The following is a 19,517-nucleotide window of genomic DNA, read 5'->3' as shown; positions in this document are numbered from 1 at the left end:
AAAGCCCAAAATATTTAATTGCTGATGAAGGTGGGTGACCTGGAGAATCGCAGTCGAAGACAAAATTTAAGGATTCCCTCGGTGCCCGAGGGGTGTGGAGCAGGGAAACCCTACAACTTTTACTGAGGGACTTTTTTGGGAGGGTTACGGCGAGGAGAGTTTCGATTCACCGCCAGTAGCGGATCGAGCCCATCGCTCCTTGGCATCATGGTCGCAGCATGGCAAAGCCCTCAAGGCCGTTAATACTAAGACTGCATCACTATAGATTGAAGGAACAAATTATCCTTCTGTCTAGAGGAAAGGGTCAACTATACCTTCGTGGAAGCAAGACATTCATCTCCCCTGACCTCAGCGTGGATCTAGCCCGGCTTTGTGGAGAAAACAAACCTGTTAAAGCCCAACCTCGTGAAGCCAGACTTAAACATGGCCTTCTCCACCCTGCTCGCCTGCGTGTAACTTTCAACAGAGTGAATAAGATTTTCAACAAACTGCAAGAAGCTTCCTCTTTTTTCAAGGACACAATTGTACCTTCTCTTAATAAGTCACATCACGACTTCACCCAGGACAAAACGGTACTCAATACTTAATTAGCTAACTACGTGTGATGGTTCTGTTACACAATAAGTTTTGTTGATTATACCAAATTCTTTGTATCTTATGTCCAAACTGCACTAGTCACGGGAAGTTTTACATAAACCCTATGGGTGTTTTTTTTTAACCTTTTACCACACGTACAATTGAATTCATTGAGAGTTGAATCTCTCTTTACATTCTCCCTCTCTTTTTGAGTACTGCATTACAAAATTGTTGCTTCTGGACAGATTCAGCACCTTGTTTAGCAAATGCTGAGCTTTGCAATATTTTTGTTTGGGGCATGTGATTGTATATTGCTGTAATGTGGGCTGTCTATTCAAGACACACTAAGATAGGTGTGAATAGTACACCGGTTGTGAGGGGTAGCATTCGCCTGGTTTGGGGAGGTGATGTAAGCTTTTCTTTCCTTCTTCCCCATCTATTTTTCCTTCCTTCTCCTCTTTTTTTCTCTTTTTCTTGTTCTTTTCCAAATATACATGTATACTTTCCTCCTGGTCAATTTTTAACATTCTTCAGGTGGATGAGCTCTGGTTCAAAAATATTTAATCCTTTATTTGCAATGGTTAACCTATGGGGGCCATACACTATGGTAATAGCATATCAAAATGTCCACTGATATGAAAGCCTGGTTTGTGGTTGTCCAATCCATTTTATTACCTGGAATGTAAAAGGTCTAAATCACCCAGTTAAAAGAAATGAAGTTAGTTCTCATTTGAAGGTGGGCATTGCTTTCCTTCAGGAAACTCACTTATGTACATCTGACCACTTTCGAATGTGGAATAGCTGGGTTGGACAGATGTTTTATTCTAATTTTCATTAAGTGCAGCAATTTTAACCCATAAAGACATTCCCTTTGTTCACTCTCAGCAGCCATTAAGGTCAGCTATAACCTATGTTATAGTACAAGGCAGACTTTTTAAACTGTCCATTGATCCTAAGCTAATGTACATGCACCCAACTGGGATGATCATAGTTTCATTTCAAACTTCTTATTTTCCATACCCGGTTTAGACTCATGTCATTCTTGGAGGAGACTTTAACTGTGTTCCTAACCCAAATTCGGATCGCTTATCCACAAAATCTGTTCCAACATCAAAATCAGGACAACGTGCTGAGGGACGCACTAAAGCTTGGGGCAGCCACTACAGGGGCGCAATGAAGAAAGGTCGCTGTCTAAGACCCTTCAGCCAGAGTGTACCGAGGGGCTGGAAACTGTATAGAACCCCTCAGGCTGTATGACTGACGTTGAAAGTATACAGTAAATATTACACACATCACAATTGTATTGAAGCACCTCAGAATGCCACATGAATCTATGTAGAAAATTTGAACATTATTCCACTTCCTGTAATGACCATTTTGAAATGTTCTTTAGATATTTTATGAACAAAGTACATTTTTGCAAAAAAGGCTATCTATTCTTATACAATTTTGTTCCCTGCATAATTATTGGCCCGTGCTTGGCATCTCTTTACCTATCTTAGAGTACTTTCTCACTCTTTCTCTCCTCCCGTACCTGCTGCAGTCCATCCAGCTTTCCCTTTTCATTGGGTTTCACTCATTTCTGCTCTTCCAACAGTCAAACATGGACCCATAACCTGAACCATGTCCCATCCTGTAATTTCCTATCTTCCCAAATTTATTCCGGTCACCAGTAACAAACTCCCGCTATCTCTGCCGAGACCATCTGACAGGAGGAGCTCCAATTTCCTCCAGTTACACCATTGAGAGGGCCGATGCCTTCATCTTCAGCCCTCACTGTTATTGCACCCGGCTTCCCCGGCTACCGAACCAAACTCGGTGTGCCGCTGGACCCAGAGCGGAGCTTCCACCTCCACAGCACCACTGCAGCCCTGCTTCAGCTCTTCCACTGCCAAAGCCCTCACCCATGCTTTCATCATTACTGTGACTATAGCCTCTTGCGCATCCTGTTTCTTCCCCCAAGCATTGGCGCACATGCTCTCAGCAGCCCGAGCCTCAAACTCAGGATCTCCCTCTGCCTCTCCATCCTCCTCACCTCCTTAAAACCCAATTCTTGGGCCACACCTTTAATTAAACCCTTGGAAGATCCCTTCTATGGCATCATTTGAAGTGTCATGGTACATTTTTCTATGCCAAATGATGTTATAAATGGAAATGGTTATTATAAGCACCAGTTCTTCACCTCTTTGTGACACCACTTATTAAAACTTCAAGGACAAAATCAAACTGTTGAGTATTTTTCACAATTGGGCCTGAATGTGTATTTCACAAACTTGCCTTTACGCAATACTGAAATTGCAATGTTAAGAATAGGATTTCAGTGTAACGCTGGATTATGTTTTGTACCATGCCTGCTTAAACTGTACAGCGCTACAGCAGGACCAGATATTTTATCATATTGATACCAAGGATGAATGAATTCAGTCAGGCGGAGAGAATTTACAGGCTGGGATTGTTCTCTTTAAGCAGAGAAGGTTAAGGGAAGATTCAATAGAGGTGTTCAAAATTATGAGGAGGAAATGTTTCTATTGCTAACCGGGCCATTCGCCAGAGGACACAGACTTAAGATAATTGGTTTAAGTGACAAGAGGTGAGTTTTTTTTAAACACAATGAGTTGTCATGATCTGGAACATGCTGCCTGAGAGGGCGATGAAAGCAGATTCAATCAGAACATTCAAAAGGGAATTGGATAAACACTTGAAAAGGAAAATTTTTCAGTGCTATGGGGAGAAAGAGGGGGAAGTGGGGCAAACTGGATAGCACTTTCAAAGCACCAGCACAGATACAATGGGGTGAATGGCCTCTTTCTGTGCTTTGAGATTCTAACTCCACACAATACAACAAGAGGTGAGATGCAGCGCGATTCCCGTCCATGATCTTGTTGCCACTCACTTGGCATAAGCCTTCTCCACCAGTGCGCTCCAGAACTCATTCCTGGAGTTGGAATGACAGTAGATCAGCTGACCGTTGACAGTCGGTAGCCGGTCGTCAACCACAACATCAACCCACTCTCCAAAGCGCCAGAAGCGGAAGTGGAAAATTCCGGCATAGTTGTTGGGTCTGTCCACTGCCCATTCCTGCTCTTTCCAATTTGGGATCACCTGTTTCCCACAAGAGAAAACAAAAGCATTTGGCAAGTCAGCTATTCCAAAGAGTAACTTAATGGTTTAGTAAGATACCAGTGCAAGTCCAGAGGTCATACCCTTTCCAATCCCCCCTCCCTACCACGTGTGACACCCTGGCATCCATTGGTGATTGCCCAGAACCACCATCACCACCAAAGACCCCTCAGTGCCTTTGAGTGCAAGGGACCAATTAAATTTAGAGAAGGGAAAGGACCTTACCTTCTGGGATCAGGCCATTTCCAGGTTGATGACCACTCGCACTCATCTGAAAGCCAGTATGCCTCATCTCATGGGGGATATGGCCTCAAGGGGTCCCTACTGAGTCAGGAAGCAGGAACTCCCAGTTTAGGGAGTTCCTGACCCCAGAGATGCTCCCAGACATTACCAGCCTTATAAAGGGCTAGGCAGAAGTCCTACCCATTACAATTAATGAGAATCAGATGAAAACCAGTTCCCTGGTGTCTAACAATCCATCAGCCAGAGTTACAATAGGAAAACCCGGGGAGGAATTTCAGAGGTGATAACATCATGAATCAATCTTCCTAAAATAAATCTAACTAATGCCACTCTGCTGTACCGGAGAAATCTTTCATCCCACATCTTCTATCCTTCACTCCTCAGCTTCACTGCTTGCTAACCATCTCCTCTGCTCTAAGATATCATTTTCCAGTCACTCCATTTGCAGTCCCCTTTTCTTCTGACCCCCAATCTCCATTTCTCTTGCGTCTTTCAATACTTATCATCCAATTTGCTTTGGGTCCTCCTCAATAAACTTCACCCACCCTCACCCCCGCCAACTCATTGCCTGCTACGCAGGAACAGAAGTAGGCCATTCAATGCCTGAAGCCTGTCACATCATTTAAATAAAGCATGACTGATATATCTATCAACTCCATTTACCTGTTAAATTAATTCCAAGCCAGTTGGTGGAGTATGAAATTAGACACTAATACTTTCCTTGATAATATATTTACAGAGTGCAGCATTACATATGTCTGCCTCCTACCTAAAACCCCTGTGTCCCAGCAGTCTCTCTTTATAAGTGCTCTAGGTACTCAGTAAAACAATGTCCTTTATCTGTGTATCTTAACAGTATAATTAAACATACCATTAATATTCCCCACCTCTGCTCCACATCCTGTGACACCATTAGCTAATGGGAATCAATCAACCTCAGTCTTGAAATGTTCAGTTGACCCCTAGCCTTAAGGGAAGGGGGAAGAATACCAGATTTTCACTTCCCTTGATCTGAAAATCATTTTCACTCATGACCTGCCTCGTACCCATCAAAAAAAAGCTCTGCTTTTTAAGCGCAGCTTCCTTCACTTCTCAAGCCACGAAAGAGGAAATGGCGGAGTTTAAAGTACTGAGAGATGGCTGTCTACTTGAGGGATGCTGTAGTATAGGAAGGAGGAGTAGGCCAGTCAGGCCCAGTTCCACGGTTATTGCCATTATATCAAGGGGGCCAGGGGAGATTTAAAGGGGCACTTACCTTCTGCCACAAAACATCCCTGGAGGCCAGGCAGGAACAAGCAGCCACAAACCAGCAGTTACCCAGCTGGCCCTGGTTCAGGTCATGGGCACTCATGCCATCAACAAAGAGGTGAGGGCTGTTGCAGATTTCCTGTGGGGGTAAAAAAAGAGAGAGAGAAAATAAATAAACTCAGGCAGGTGTGAGGAGAGTCAGCATCTTAGACTGGGATTATCTGATCCAGCCTGTGGCTGGATTCATCGCGGGCAGGACAGAAGAATTGACGGACCAGCCAAAGGAATGTTGACATCGGGGCAGGAATTTCCGGCCCCACTGCAGGCGGGACCAGAAAATCCAGGCCATAGAGTTCCGACTCGGTTCATTGAAATTATTCCTCAGTGATTTGAAGTCTCATCTTGGTGGCCCAAGGGCGTATGTTTGGTCTCCTTGCTTAAGGAGTGATATACTTGCATTGGAGGCTTTCAGAGAAGGGTCACTAGGCTGATTCCTGGCATGAAGGGATTTGTCTTATGAGGAAAGGTTAAGCAGGTTGGGCCCACACCCATTGGAGTTTAGAAGAATGAGAGGTGATCTTATTGAAACATATGAGATTCTGAGGGGGCTTGACAGGGTAGATGCTGAGAGGTTGTTTCCTCTCAAGGAGGAATGTAGAACTAGGGGAAACAATTTAAAGATGAGGGGTCTCCCATTTAAGATGGAGATGAGGAGGAATTTCTTCTCTCAAAGGGTAATCAATCTTTGGAATTCTCTTCCCCAGAAAGCAGTGGAGGCTGGGTCATTAAAAAATATTCAAGGCTGAATTAGACAGATTTTTGATCAACAAGGGAGTCAAGGATTATGGGGGACAGACAGGAAAGTGCTGTTAAGACCACAATCAGATCAGCCATGATCTTATCAATGGTGCAGCAGTCTTGATGGGCCAAATGGCCTAGTCTTGCTCCTATTTCTTATGATCTTATTTTGCAATCACATTACCCACGTGGAGCTGATGGGTTAACATCTCATCCAAATGATGGATTTTACAAACCAATTCAGGCAAGATTTGCAAATGAGGAATATGAGACTGACAGGCAATCAATTTATTTTTCTACATTAAATAAACAATACTGTGTACAGTATTGGCTCTTTATTTAAGGAAGGATGTAAATGCGTTGGAAGCAGTTCAGAGAAGGTTTGCCAGGCTAATAACTGGAATGGGCAGGTTGTCTTATGAGGAAAGGTTGGACAGGTTAGGCTTGTATCCGCTGGAGTTTAGAAGAGTAAGAGGCGACTTGATTGAAACATTTAAGATCCTGAGGGGTCTTGACAGGGTGGATGTGGAGAGGATATTTCCTCTTGTGGGAGAATCTAGTTGTAGGGGTCACTGTTTAAAAATAAGGGGTCACCCACTTAGGACACAGATGAAGAGAAATCTTTTTCTCTCAGGAGGGTTGTGAGTCTTTGAAATTCTCTTCTTCAAAATGCGGTGGAAGCAAAGTCTTTGAATATCTTTAAGGCAGGGCTAGATAGATTCCTGATAAGCAAGGGGGTGAAAGGTTATTGGGGGTAGGTAGGAATGTGGAGTTGAGGTTACAATCAGATCAGCCATGAGCTCATTAAATGGTGGAGCAGACTCAAAGGGCTGAGTGTCCTTCCTACTCATGCTCCTAATTCGAATGTTCCTATGTATTAAGTTATTTGCTGTAATCACAATTCCCAGGTGCTAATTTCAAACCAGGTAGTGTCTGCAGTCAAAAGCCTTTGACAAAATAGTATTCACCCAGCTACTTGTAGTGATAAAATAAGTGGATCCATAACTAGCAGGGAGAGCCTAAACTTAATTGCCTATTAACTATCATCAGCAACTTGAATAATCTTCCTTCCTGGCCCCAACAGCCCCCCCTGTGCCACAGAAAGATGCACACAGAGTAAGAACAGAGAATTCTGGAAGTACACATCAGATCAAAGCAGCTCACATCTGTATAGAGAAGTTAAACCGGTTTACAAATTCACAGGGTGTGTATCCCATCACTGGCTCCGAGGACACGTTAACTGAGAAACAGGCAGGGAAACGGGGAGGGAGTGCGCCACAAACAAAGGAAAATGAAAAACAGGTTCCACAAAACGCAGAGAGATAAAAGAGCCAGGTAATCTGTTTTAGTGATACCGATCGAGCAACAACGATTGGCCCGGACACCCTGTTCAGCAAGGTAAAAGCAAAATACTGCCGATGCTGGGAAATCTGAAATGAAAGCAGAAAATGCTGGAAACGCTCAGCGGGTCTGGCAGCACTTGTGGAGAGAGAAACAGAGTTAACGTTTCGGGTTCAGTATGACTCTTCTTCAGGGCTAAAGAGAAGTTAAAATGTGATGTTATCCTGTTCGTCAAACAGTGGTGTGGGATCGTCTTTGAAATAAACCACACTGGGCTCCACTCTTATCGAGAGCACAGAGCAAGCTCAGCATTACATAAGATGGGTCAATCAAGAGAAACCTCTTGTCAGAACAACTCTGTACAAATGGGTCAACTTTGCTATGTTAATTTTCTGCCTTTCTAAACTCTGACAGACCAGCTGTGTCTCTCCGACATCTTCAGTTTTAATACCAGGTTCCACCACTTGTTCTTGTTGCAAGCTATATAGTCAAGTAGAGAACTGCAGTCTAGCCTTTACACATTTACAAGCTTTCATTTCCAGACACACACACATTACATATCGTGCACCTTCAACCAACAGCCGTAGTTTCAGCCTGACCTTATCTGTGTGAGCACAGGCGAGTCTCCAGTTAATGCTCACTGAGGACAGTGTAGAACTTTGAAAGGACGTTGACACATTGGTGGGGTGGGCAGATAGGTGGCAGATGAAGTTCAATGCAGAGAAGTATGAGGTGATACACTTTGGTACAAAGAACATGGAGAGACAGTATAAAATAAAGGGTGCTACTCTAAAGGGTGTGCAGGAGCAGAGAGGCCTAGGTGTATGTGTACATAAGTCATTAAAGGTGGCAGGACAGGTAGAGAGAACTGTTTCTAAAGCATACAGTATTCTAGGCTTCATTAATAGGGGCACAGAGTACAAGACCAGTAAGGTTATGATGAACTTATATAAGACACTGGTTAGACCTCAGCTGGAGTATTGTGTACAGTTCTGGGCGCCACACTATAGGAAGGATGTCAATGCATTGGAGAGAGTGCAGAAAAGGTTTATGAGAATGGTTCCAGGGATGAGACACTTCAGTTATGAGGAAAGATTGGAGATGTTGGGAGAGGAGAAAGCTGAGGGGAGACATGATAGAAGTTTTCAAAACCATGCGGGGTCTGAACACAGTAGGTAGGGAGAAACTGTTCCCACCTGTAAATGGATCAAGAACCAGAGGGCACAGTTTTAAAGTGTTTTGCAAAAGAAGCAAATGCGAGGCGAGAAAAAACTTTTTCACACAGCGAGTAGTTAGTGTTTGGAATGCGCTGCCTGGATGTGTGGTGGAAGCAGGTTCAATAGAGGCGTTCAAGAGGGCATTGGATGATTATTTAAATAGAAACAATGTGCAGGATTACAGGGAGAAGGCAGGAGATTGGTACTAAGTTAAAATGCTCAGAGAGCCAGTACAGACACGATGGGCCGAATGGCCTCCTTCTGCACCATAACAATCCTGTGATTCTCACCTCCTGAACACAACTGGTACCCAATTAATGTACAATTAGCAAACATTTCTTCAAAATAGTGCCTTTGAAACTTTAATATCCGCCCAAGAGGACCATTGGATCCTCGGGTTAATGGCGAATTCAAAAGGCAACACCTCCAAAAGCAACTCAAAAGAACATAAAAACAAAGGCCCATGCCTAAGGCCATTGAACCAAGATGACTGAGCATGTTTATTTTCTAAAATAAATGAATTTCGGTTTTTAATTCAGCTTCTTCTGTTCCCCCAGCATTTGCATTTGCAGCTAACGCCCTCCATCATCAGTCAACGTCGGCATTTTCTTCCCCACCGCCAAGTGCCCCCAGTATATTGTTTGAAAGGAGAGCGATACAGAGGGATCTGGGTGTCCTGGTACATGGATCACAAAAAATTAGTAAGCAAGTACAGCAAGTGATTAGGAAAGCAAATGGAATGTTGGCATTTATTGCAAAGGGGAATGGAATATAAAAGTAGGGAAGTGTCACTACAGCTGCACAGGACCTAAACGAGATTGCATCTGGAGTACTGCGTGCAGTTTTTGACGCACTACTTAAGAAAGGATATAATTGCATTAGAAGCAGTTGAGGGAAGGTTCACTTGAGAGGGGATCTTTTTGAAACATATAAGATCCTGAGGGAATATTGACAGGGTTAATGCTGAGAGAATGTTTCCCCTTGTGGGAAAGTCAAGAAATAGGGGACACAGTAGGGGCCTCCCAATTAAGACTGAGATTAGGGCAAACCTTTTCTTAGTCTTTGGAATTCTCTTCCTCAATGAGCAGTGGAGGCTGGGTCATTGAATATATTCAAGGCTGAGTTAGATTTGCGATTGATGAGGGAGCCAAGGGTTTAGGGAGGCAGGAGGCAAGTGGAATTGAGGCCACGATCAAATAAAGACATGGTCGCAGCAGGCTCGAGGGGCCGAATGGCCTCCTCCTGCTCCTTGTGTGCAAATTACAGGATCTCCCTTCCTTCACCAAAAGTGCTTCAGCCCCCTTTTTCATTACCACCTATTTTCCCCAACCCTACATTGCCATCCCGTTACCTTCCTTTTCTCGCCACCAACTTTGTCCTTCCATTCCCCATCCCCCAGATCATTTGCAGTGCTCTCCCAGACCCCAGGTCCAACAGAGTCCAGTGTCTACTGCACAAAAAGGCAGGGGCTTCGCCTTTGCCTCATTATTTTCTAGAGCTAAAGGCCCCGATAACTGGCTGCGGACCCTGGAAATGGGAACACTTCATCAAATACTTTAAGCATCACACCTAGGAGGGAGAGAACAATAACTTGCATTTCATTACATCCTTGTATTGCATTAACTTGCACTGGTTAGGCCCCAACTAGAGTACGCTGCTCAGTTCTGGTCACTACACTTTAGAAAGGATGTGAGGGTGCTTGAGATTTACCCGAATGGTTCCAGGGACGAGGGATTTTAGTTATAAAATTCGGTTGGAGAAGCTGGGTTTGTTCTCCTCAGAGCAAAGGATAATGAGGGGAGATTTGATCGCAATGTACAAGTTCGGATAAGGTACACAAGGAAAAACTGTTCCCATCAGCTGATAGTACAAGGGCTAGAGAACACAGAGGGGAGGTGGTGGCACAGTGGTGTTGTCACTGGACCAGTAATCCCGAGGCCCAAGGTAATGCTCTGGGTTCAAATCCCACCACGGCTGATGGTGAAATCTGACTTCAGTAAAAGTCTGGAATTAAAAGTTTGATGATGATGATCATGAAACCATTGCTTTGGTTTATTGCTACACCAATTGTTGTAAAAACCCATCTGGTTCACTAATGTCCTTCAGGGAAGGAAATTTGCCATCCTTACCTGGTACCTACATGTGACTCCAGACCCAGAGCAATGTGGTTGACTCTTAACTGCCCTCTGAACAAGGGCAATTAGGTTTGGGCAATAAATGCTAGGCAATCCAATGAATTAATTTAAGGTTTTGGGCAAGAAGTGCGAGGAAGAATTTTTCTTATGCAGCCAGTGATAATGACCTGGAACTTGCTGCCTACAAAGGGTGGTGGAAACAGAGAAAATCAATGATTTCAAAAGGAAATTGGATGGAAATAAACCTACAGAACTATGGCAATAGAGCGGAGGAATGGGACTGACTGGATTACTCCACCAAGAGCCAGCATGGACTCAATTGACTGGATGTCCTCCTTCATGTGCTGTAATTACTGCATATGGTGCCTTCAATGTAGCAATACATCTTCACTGGAGCGTTATCAGGCAAAATTTGATAAGGTCCATTCTCCAGTCTACACCGATATTTTAGTTTCATGTGTGAGGCCATCACCACAGGCTGAAGGCCCTTCAGCTTTTCCTGTCGATGTAACACAAATCTACCTCCAATACTGGGCCCTTCTCCTGTTAGACGAAGCAGTTTATCCTTTATTTCAAAGCTGGTCACCCCATTTCCACTTAAGGAGATATTAGGTCTGATGGCCAAAAGCTTTGTCTTAAAAGGTGTGTTTTAAGGACTGCCTTAAGTGAGGTAGGATATTGGCAGCAGGAGTCCTGAATGAAGTTGTTTAGAGACAGTGTAAAAGGTGGGAGTCCAGCCCTGGGAGCTGAGGTAAAAAAGACACGGATAAAGGTTTCAGCAGCTGATGAGGTAAGGCAGGGAGACGGCTGGTGTTAGAAGTGGAAGTACATGGCCTTAATGGCTGAGAGGATAATGGGACCAGAAGCTCAACTCAGCATCAAATAGGATGCCAAGGTTGTGAGCAACCTGGTTCAGTGTCAGACAGGAAGAAGGTTGGAGTCAGTGGCTAGTTAAGGAAATCTGTGGTCTTCTAGTCAAGAGTTGCACAAGGGTCACTGTTTAAAAATAAGGGGTGGCCCAAACAGGACAGAGATGAGGAAAGGTTTTCTCTCTCAGGGTTGCGAGACTTTGGAATTCTCTTGCTCAAAAAGGTGGTTGAGGCAGAGTCCTTGAATATCTTTAAAGCAGATCGAGATAGTTCCTTGATCAGCAAGGGGGGGTGAAAGGTTCTCGGGGGGTAGGCAGGAATGTGGGGTTGAGGTTACAATCAGATCAGCCATGATCCTATTGAATGGTGGAGCAGGCTCGAAGGGCCGAGTGGCCTATTCCTGCTCCTAATTCGTATGTCCTTATACAAGGCATTCATGGATGTTGCAGGGGAGAAACAGGACTTTATCTAAGTATATAGCTTGTAAAGAAGACACTGACAAATGGCTGTACAACGAGTCCAGAAGAGCAGAGCAGAACGCACCTCAGAGCTTGAGGTCTCTGCATATTCATTTATAACAACTCATTGAGCAGATACCACCCTTCTACACGAAGAAACCTGGCTGCAGTTTATCCCAGCAAACAGGGATACACCCTAATTATTCATTACTCAACTTGGTTTGGTAGCACAGATTTCAAAACAAAAGAGAAAGAGGGAGGAAATGAAGCAGGAAAAAAAAAGAGCGACGGAGGAGGGAAAAAAAAGAGGGAAGAGGAAAAAAGAGGGAGGAGGAAAAAATAGAGGGAGCAATGTCTATTTTTTGTCAAACATTCTACAGCAGAAAAACATCAAAAAGAGTGGAATTGAAGAGAGGGGTTTATGTTACACACAGCTTACGCTAGAATGTTGAAATCTGTGCCTATTCAGCACTGAAGGGGTCTCCGTTAATTACCGTAAGTTCTGGTGTATATGTTGCAGCTTGGACCAACTGGCTTTGGAAAAGTTGCTCTCTGTTTTTCTGAGCGTGGAATTCTAAGCACCAAGTGTCAGATATGAAGAAATGATCCCACTCCCCCTGCCCCAAAGCACAGTACAGCCAATAGCACGCTTTCATAGTCACTGTTGTAATGTAGGAAACAAGACACGTATCAAGCTCCCACAAATAGCAGTGCGAGGGTGACCAAACCATCCTTCTTAGCGATACTGATTGAGGGATCAATATTGACCAGGACACAGGGGGGTAACTTCCCTGCTCTTCTTCACACTGGAATCTTGCCACCTGAGAGTGAGTAAGTGGGTCTCGATTTAATGCCTCATCTGAAAGGTGGCACCTCTGACAGTGCAGCACTCCCCCCCCCCCCGGAGCCCACAATCTGCGTTAGATTTTTTTGGTCAATTTTCTGGACCAGGATCTTCCGGTCGTTGGGCGGGCGTGAGCGGCGGGGGGGCGGCTGTGAAATGAGCCGCTGCCTGTGACCGGGCACCGACCATGGAGGAGGTTTAGCCAAAAAAATCTAAAGGCCGATTCGCCTGACCGGCCAACTGTAAGGTTGGCCGGGCAGCGAAAAATGTCTTTTAATAATGACTTTAGTGGCCTTAATAGGCGGCGGGCGCGCTACCGACTCCCGCACGCACCCACTGACCGAAATACCCCACGAGTGCGTGGTGACATCGCCTGACGTCATCGCGCATCATCTGACGCTCGTTCAGATCGGGCACACGCCCGCCCGCCCGAGCGAAATATTCTGCCCCGGGGTGGGATTTGAATCCACACGTTTCTGCCTCAGAGGCATTGAGAGCTTTGGCTGGCGCTAACCGTTCAGCCACTCAGCCGCTGTGTAAAATAAAGAGGGAGTATTTTTGCAGCTGCTGATAATGTGAAAACAGGCTTTTAATTCCAGGTAAAATTATACCCTCTTCCTCATCCTCACTAAACCAACTCCTGCCATTTTCTCAATGTATTTGGCTGGGTTGAAGTTATTCGGTTGGGCTGTAGTTATCACAATGAAAACATTGCACGTTCCAAAGGGTTAAGCAAGCTTTCGAAACATTCATATTTTCCAACAATTATTTTTTTCACCAACAACAAGGATGTCACAGCTCCTCCCTCTAGCTTTAGCCAGATGTTGGCAGGCAACAAGCTCAAGAGAAAATCTAATAAAATACCAGTTTCTCCTACTCCCGGTAGAAGTGGAGCAGGCCAGTTCTTTCCTGTGGTTTCACTGGGAGGTTCTCTCTCTTCCCCTTCCCCACTCCCCGCCCATCCCTGGTTACTGACATTGTTGTGTTTATTCCTGATATCAACAGAACACAAAAGCCAGCAAAAAAACGAAGCAAGAGAGAGAGAGACAGATAGACACAGACAGGGAAGGAAGAGAGAGAGCGAGAGAGAGAGAGAGACAGATGGGGGAAGAGACAGAGAAAGAGAAGACAGGAAGGGAGAGACACACACACACAAAGGGAGGGGTAGAAAAAGAGAGAGACAGGAAAGAGAGAGAGAGAGACAGACAGACAGACAAGAGGGAGGGAGAGAGACACAGACAGGAAAGAGAGAGGGAGAAAAAGACAGGAAAGAGAGAGAGAGACAGAAAGACAGGAAAGAGAGAGAGAGAGACAGACAGGCAGGGAAGAGAGAGAAAGACAGGCAGGAAAGAGAGAGAAAGAGAGGGAGAGAGAGAGTCAGGAACAGGTGAGAGAAACAGGAAGAGAGAGAGGGGGAGAAAGAGAGAAAGAAAGACCAGGAGAGAAAGGCAGGAAGAGAAAGAAAGAGAGAGAGAGATATAGCAGGGGGAAAGAGGGAGAGAGGGAGATGGAGAGAGAGAGAGAACATAAGAAAGAACAGTGCATAGCATCTTTCACCAATTCAGGACATCCCAAAGTGCTTTACAGCCAATATAGTAGTTTAAGTGTAGTCACTGTTGTAATGAAGGAAACATGGCAGCCAATTGGCACACAGCAAGCTCCCACATACAGCAATGTGATACTGTGAAAAATATATCGAGAAAGGACTAACTAAACAAACAGAACCCTCTTAAGAAAGCTACTTTCATTTGGGGCCTACAGGAAGCTTTTTGGCTCTCAGTTATAGAGTCATAGAGTTATACAGCACAGAAACAGGCCCTTCAGCCCATCGTGTCTGTGCCGGCCATCAAGCACCTATCTATTCCAATCCCATTCTCTAGCACTTGACCCGTAGCCCTGTATGTTATGACGTTTCAAGTGCTCATCTAAATGCTCCTTAAATGTTCTGAGGGTTTAAGTTGAACAAGTTGTTTTCACTTTGCCTTATCAGACCAGCTTTTCTTTTATATTAAAGGCCCCCCTGGGAGATTTGTTTTGGAGGAGGGGGGGATTCATTTAGCTCAGCTGGCCAGATGGCTACAGTGGGCTGCAGTAAAATGCCATCAACAGTGATTCAATCCACATATTGGCTGAGGTAGTTCTTGGGTCCTGCCCCTTCACTTTGCCCCAGTGAGATAACACAGCTTAAACCTATAGTAACCCTTAGACGACAAGGAAGCTATAGGAACAGAGAGGGAGGGGAAGGGGGAACAGAGCACAGAGCAAGAGGCGCAGTAGTGAAACAATCAGATATGAAGTGCAGCCAGTAAGTTTTAAAAATTGCATTTATTTAGCACCCTTCATGACCTTAAGATGCCCCAAAATGCTTTACAGCCAATGAAGTATTTGTGAAGTGTAGTTACTGTTGGAATGTAGCAAAGAGTTGGGGTAGGGTAGATGTAAAATGGGGGTGTAGGAGAAGTGATTGAGGTGGAATGGAGGGGTAAAGGAAGGGGTTAAAGAGGTGAGAAGGGACAAATATTTTTCCTTTTCTTTCACTTGTTACTTATAAAAAATATTGGAGATGGGTGAGGGGTATGATCGTTTGATTGACAGTCAATTAGTTTCCAATCGGAAGAAGCTGTTTGTTTCCCAATTGGCTGTGAGAAGGTGGGACTCCCCAGTGATGGACATGTCAAGGTGACCAACAGAGCGAGTGAATGGTTAATGTAACAAAACCTCAAGGAACACCCACCCCCAACCTCCCCCACCCCCCCCCCCCCCCCCCCCCCCACCCCCGCCCCACCCCACCCAACCAGAGTTAATGACACTGGTGGTCACAGCCATGATTCAAAATGGCCTACCTGACTAGATGATCCGAGATCTCAGGGAGTACAAGGAAAAGGGACAAATTTCAACTCCGTTCTCTGGCAAAATGTTAGCGGCAGGAATACTAGCAATCCAGTTGGCAAGGTTTGAACCATAAGAGTTCACTATTCCATTCACCATACCCCCTGACCTTACCCTCTCCGACGCTGAATGTTCAGTGCTCAGCAAAGGACTTAGTTTCATACCCTTACGCCCTCATCTCAATGAATTTCGGGCTCGGCACGATGCTGAACTCTTCTTCCGCCTTCGTCTCCGTGCTCACTTCTTTGGGCAGGAGTCCTCTCCCCGTTCAACAGATCCTTTTACCCACCTCCAATATTCTCCCTCCACCTGGACCCCTCCCTCTGGATTCTTACCTTCTCTTGATCTTTTCATTGAGAACTGTCGGCGTGACATTAGTCGTCTCAATTTCTGTTTTTGTTTTGAACCATAAGAGGTTAATGCAGCTCTTTTGCAGGAAAAAGATATTTGGCCATGCCTTTCATATGTTGCTCAGAGAATAATTAAAGCCAGAGGATATTTTGTCAGGTTATTTGGCAGTGATACGATGAGGCATTTTAGATCAGGTTTGCTTTGTAAACTTCGCAAAAGGCTCAACTCCTCTGTCTTAATGCCCCACCCCTCCCATCCCCTCCCAAGCTGTTGATTCCTTGTTGGGACAAGTTCCCGCAGCCCCCTGCCTCTCCCTCTTTCTGATATCAAGTGAGCCTTCTTCACAACGTTGACGATTGGCAGTTGATTGGCGACGGCCTTTTTCTTTATTCTTTCATGGGATGGGGGCATCTCTGGCAAGGCCAGCATCTGTTGCCCATCCCTAACTACCCTTGAACTGAGTGGCTTGCTGGGCCATTTCAGAGGATAATTAAGAGTCAACCACATTGCTGTGGGTCTGGAGTCACATGTAGGTCAGAGCAGGTAAGGAAGGCAGATTTCCTTCCCTAAGATGTCCCTAAGATCTCCCTGAGATCTACTAATCAAGTAGGCCATTTTGAATCATGGCTGTGATCGCCAGTGTCACTAACTCTGGCTGGGTGGGGTGGGGTGGTGATATTCCTGGAGGTTTCATCACATGACCTCCTGCCTCGAAATAGTCACTCATACTATTGGCCACATGTCCATGACATGTCCATCATTGTGAACTTTTACAACAATCAATGTAAATAACTTGCTTTGTAATTGCAGATTAATTAATTGACTTTGAATTTCACCAGCTAACATTGGATTTGAACCCATGGTAACAATACCACTACTCCACCATCTCCCCCTATTTGACCACATGAAGTATCGTGGCAGAGCCTGATCCTGTCCACCAAAAAAAAAAGAACTTGCATTCCTGTAGCGCCTTTCACCTCCTCAGGAGACCCCAAAGCACCACGAAATGCTTGCAAAGTGTGGCCACTGTTGTAACAGAGGGAATCCAGCAGCCCATTTCCACATAGCAATGGGGGAGCTGTGCTAACGCTGACTGCAGGCTCAATGTTGCCGCTACACAAATGAAGAACAGCACAACGGCGGTGGGGGGGGGGGGTGTTAAGCTGATCGAGGATCTCAAAATTCCTGCCCCTATGTCCAAGCAGCAGCTTAAAGAAACAAAACCATCATTCACAGCCAAAACACACACGGGCAGTTCTAACAGAGCCCAAAAGCCACAGGAGTTTTTTTCCCCCCCCCTCCCCCAAGTTCACTTTGTTGTGTCTTGGATAGTTCTGAAAACTGTCTGCGATTATGTTACCATGGAGATACCACCACCCACACTTGGAGTGACTCTGACGGAGGTCAGAAGACTGGTGTTTGGTCTAACTCAATGGTTTGCTGTCTGCAAGGGGGCCACTAGTTTCTAGATTAGTCCATTCCCCAGAGAGAAAGAATACATCACATCATCCTTAGATGGAAATAGTAATGCACAGCCAAACGAGGAGTGAGAAAAACAAAACAATCCAGTTTTCTGGCCAGCAGCAGCTTGGATTCAACTGCATGAATCTTTTACTGACAGAGCTGAAAACACAACACAGCTAATCAGCAGTGATTCTCCACAAGTGACTCATCACCTTCCTCCTTCCTTGTAGTGGGGGAAATCACAGAATCGTTATGGTGTAGGAGGAGGCGTGTCTGTACTGGCTGTCTGAGCATTTTAACCTAGTGCCGATCTCCTGCATTTTCCCCCGTAACCCTGCACGTTGTTTCTATTTAAATAACCATCCAATGCCCTCTTGAATGCCTCAATCGAACCCGCCTCCAACACACTTCCAGGCAGTGCATTCCAGACCCGAACCACTCGCTGTGTGAAAAAGCATTTTCTCGCCTCGCATTTGCTTCTTTTGCAAAACACTTTACAACTGTGCCCTCTGGCTCTCGGTCCGTTTAAGAGCAGGAACAGTTTCTCTCTGCCTACTCTGTCCAGGCCCCTCATGATTTTGAAAACTTCTATCATGTCTCCTCTCAGCCTTCTCCTCTCCAAAGAAAACAGTCCCAACTTCTCCAATCTCTCCTCATAACTGAAGTGTTTCATCCTGGAACCATTCTCGTAAACCTCTTCCACACTCTCTCCAATGCGTTTACATCCTTCTTATAGTGCGGCACCCAGAACTGTACACAATACTCCAACTGAGGTCTAACCAGTGTCTTATACAAGTTCATCATAACCTCCCTGTTCTTATACTCTATGCCCCTATTAATGAAGCCTAGAAAGCCATGTGCTTCAGAAACAGCTCTCTCTACCTGTCCTGCCACCTTTAATGACTTATGTACATAGACGCCCAAGTCTCTCTGCTCCTGCACACCCTTTAGAATAGTATCCTTTATTTTATACTATCTCTCCATGTTCTTTGTACCAAAGTGTATCACCTCACACTTCTCCACATTGAACTTTATCTGCCACCTATCTGCCCACTCCACCAATGTGCCAGTGCCCCTTTGAAGTTCTACACTGTCCTCCTCACAGTTTACAATTCTCCAAAGTTTTGTGTCATTCACAAACTTTGAAATTGTCCCCTGCACACCAAGATCTAGACCACTTATATATATATATATATATATATATATATATATATATATATATATATATATACACACACACATCAGGAAAAGCAAGGGTCCCAATACCGACCCCTGGGGAACTCCACTACAAACCTTCTTCCAGCCCGAAAAATACTCATTACTCTCTGTTTCCTATCCCTCAGCCAATTTTGTATCCACTTTGCTACTGTCCCTTCTATTCCATTACCTATAACTTTCCTGACAAGTCTGTTGTGTGGCATTGTATCGAACGCCTTTTGGAAGTCCATATACACCATATCAACGGCCTTGCCCTCAGATGGGAATAAAAGACCCCAGAGCCACTCTTTCAAAGAAGAGCTGGGAATTTGCCCCCCAGAGAACTCTATTTATCCCTCAACAAACATCACTAAAATCCGACGATGCCCTCATCAACCATCTCTATTACCTCTTCAAAAAACTCCCGCAAGTAGTTAGACATGATTTTCCTTTAACAAATCCATGCTGACTCTTCCGAATCAATCCACATTTTTCCACGTGACTATTAATTCTATCCCGAATAATAGTTTCTAGAAGTTTCCCCACCACCAAAGTTAAACTGACTGGTCTGTAATTGCAGGGCAGATCTTTACAACCTTTTTTGAACAAGGGCGTAATGTTTGCAATTCTCCAGTCCTCGGACACCTCCCCCAAATCCAGGGAACATTGAAAGATTATTGCCAGTGCCTCTGCAATTTCCACTCTCACGGACCTAAAATCCATCCCCAGGAGTGGGATTTTACTCCTGGGGCTATGTTAGCTGTGGC

At 44.9% G+C, this 19,517-nt stretch overlaps 1 protein-coding gene across 1 annotated transcript in view; it reads right to left on the bottom strand.

The window, feature by feature from the left end:
• The window catches only part of capn5a (calpain 5a), a 109,443-nt gene that overhangs the window by 36,854 nt on the left and 53,072 nt on the right, over window positions 1-19,517 (bottom strand). The window contains exons 3-4 of the mRNA XM_078545042.1: window positions 5,195-5,326; window positions 3,470-3,678 (exon numbers count right to left, since the gene is read on the bottom strand). Of these exons, the coding sequence (XP_078401168.1) occupies window positions 3,470-3,678; window positions 5,195-5,326 (341 nt within the window). The remainder of the gene's footprint in view (window positions 1-3,469; window positions 3,679-5,194; window positions 5,327-19,517) is intronic.

This window comes from Cetorhinus maximus, chromosome 7 (assembly GCF_964194155.1).
Source record: "Cetorhinus maximus chromosome 7, sCetMax3.hap1.1, whole genome shotgun sequence".
NCBI classification, from domain to species: Eukaryota; Metazoa; Chordata; class Chondrichthyes; order Lamniformes; family Cetorhinidae; genus Cetorhinus; species Cetorhinus maximus.
Note: the sequence above shows the minus strand (reverse complement) of the source record. Positions and strands in the feature narration are given on the sequence as shown.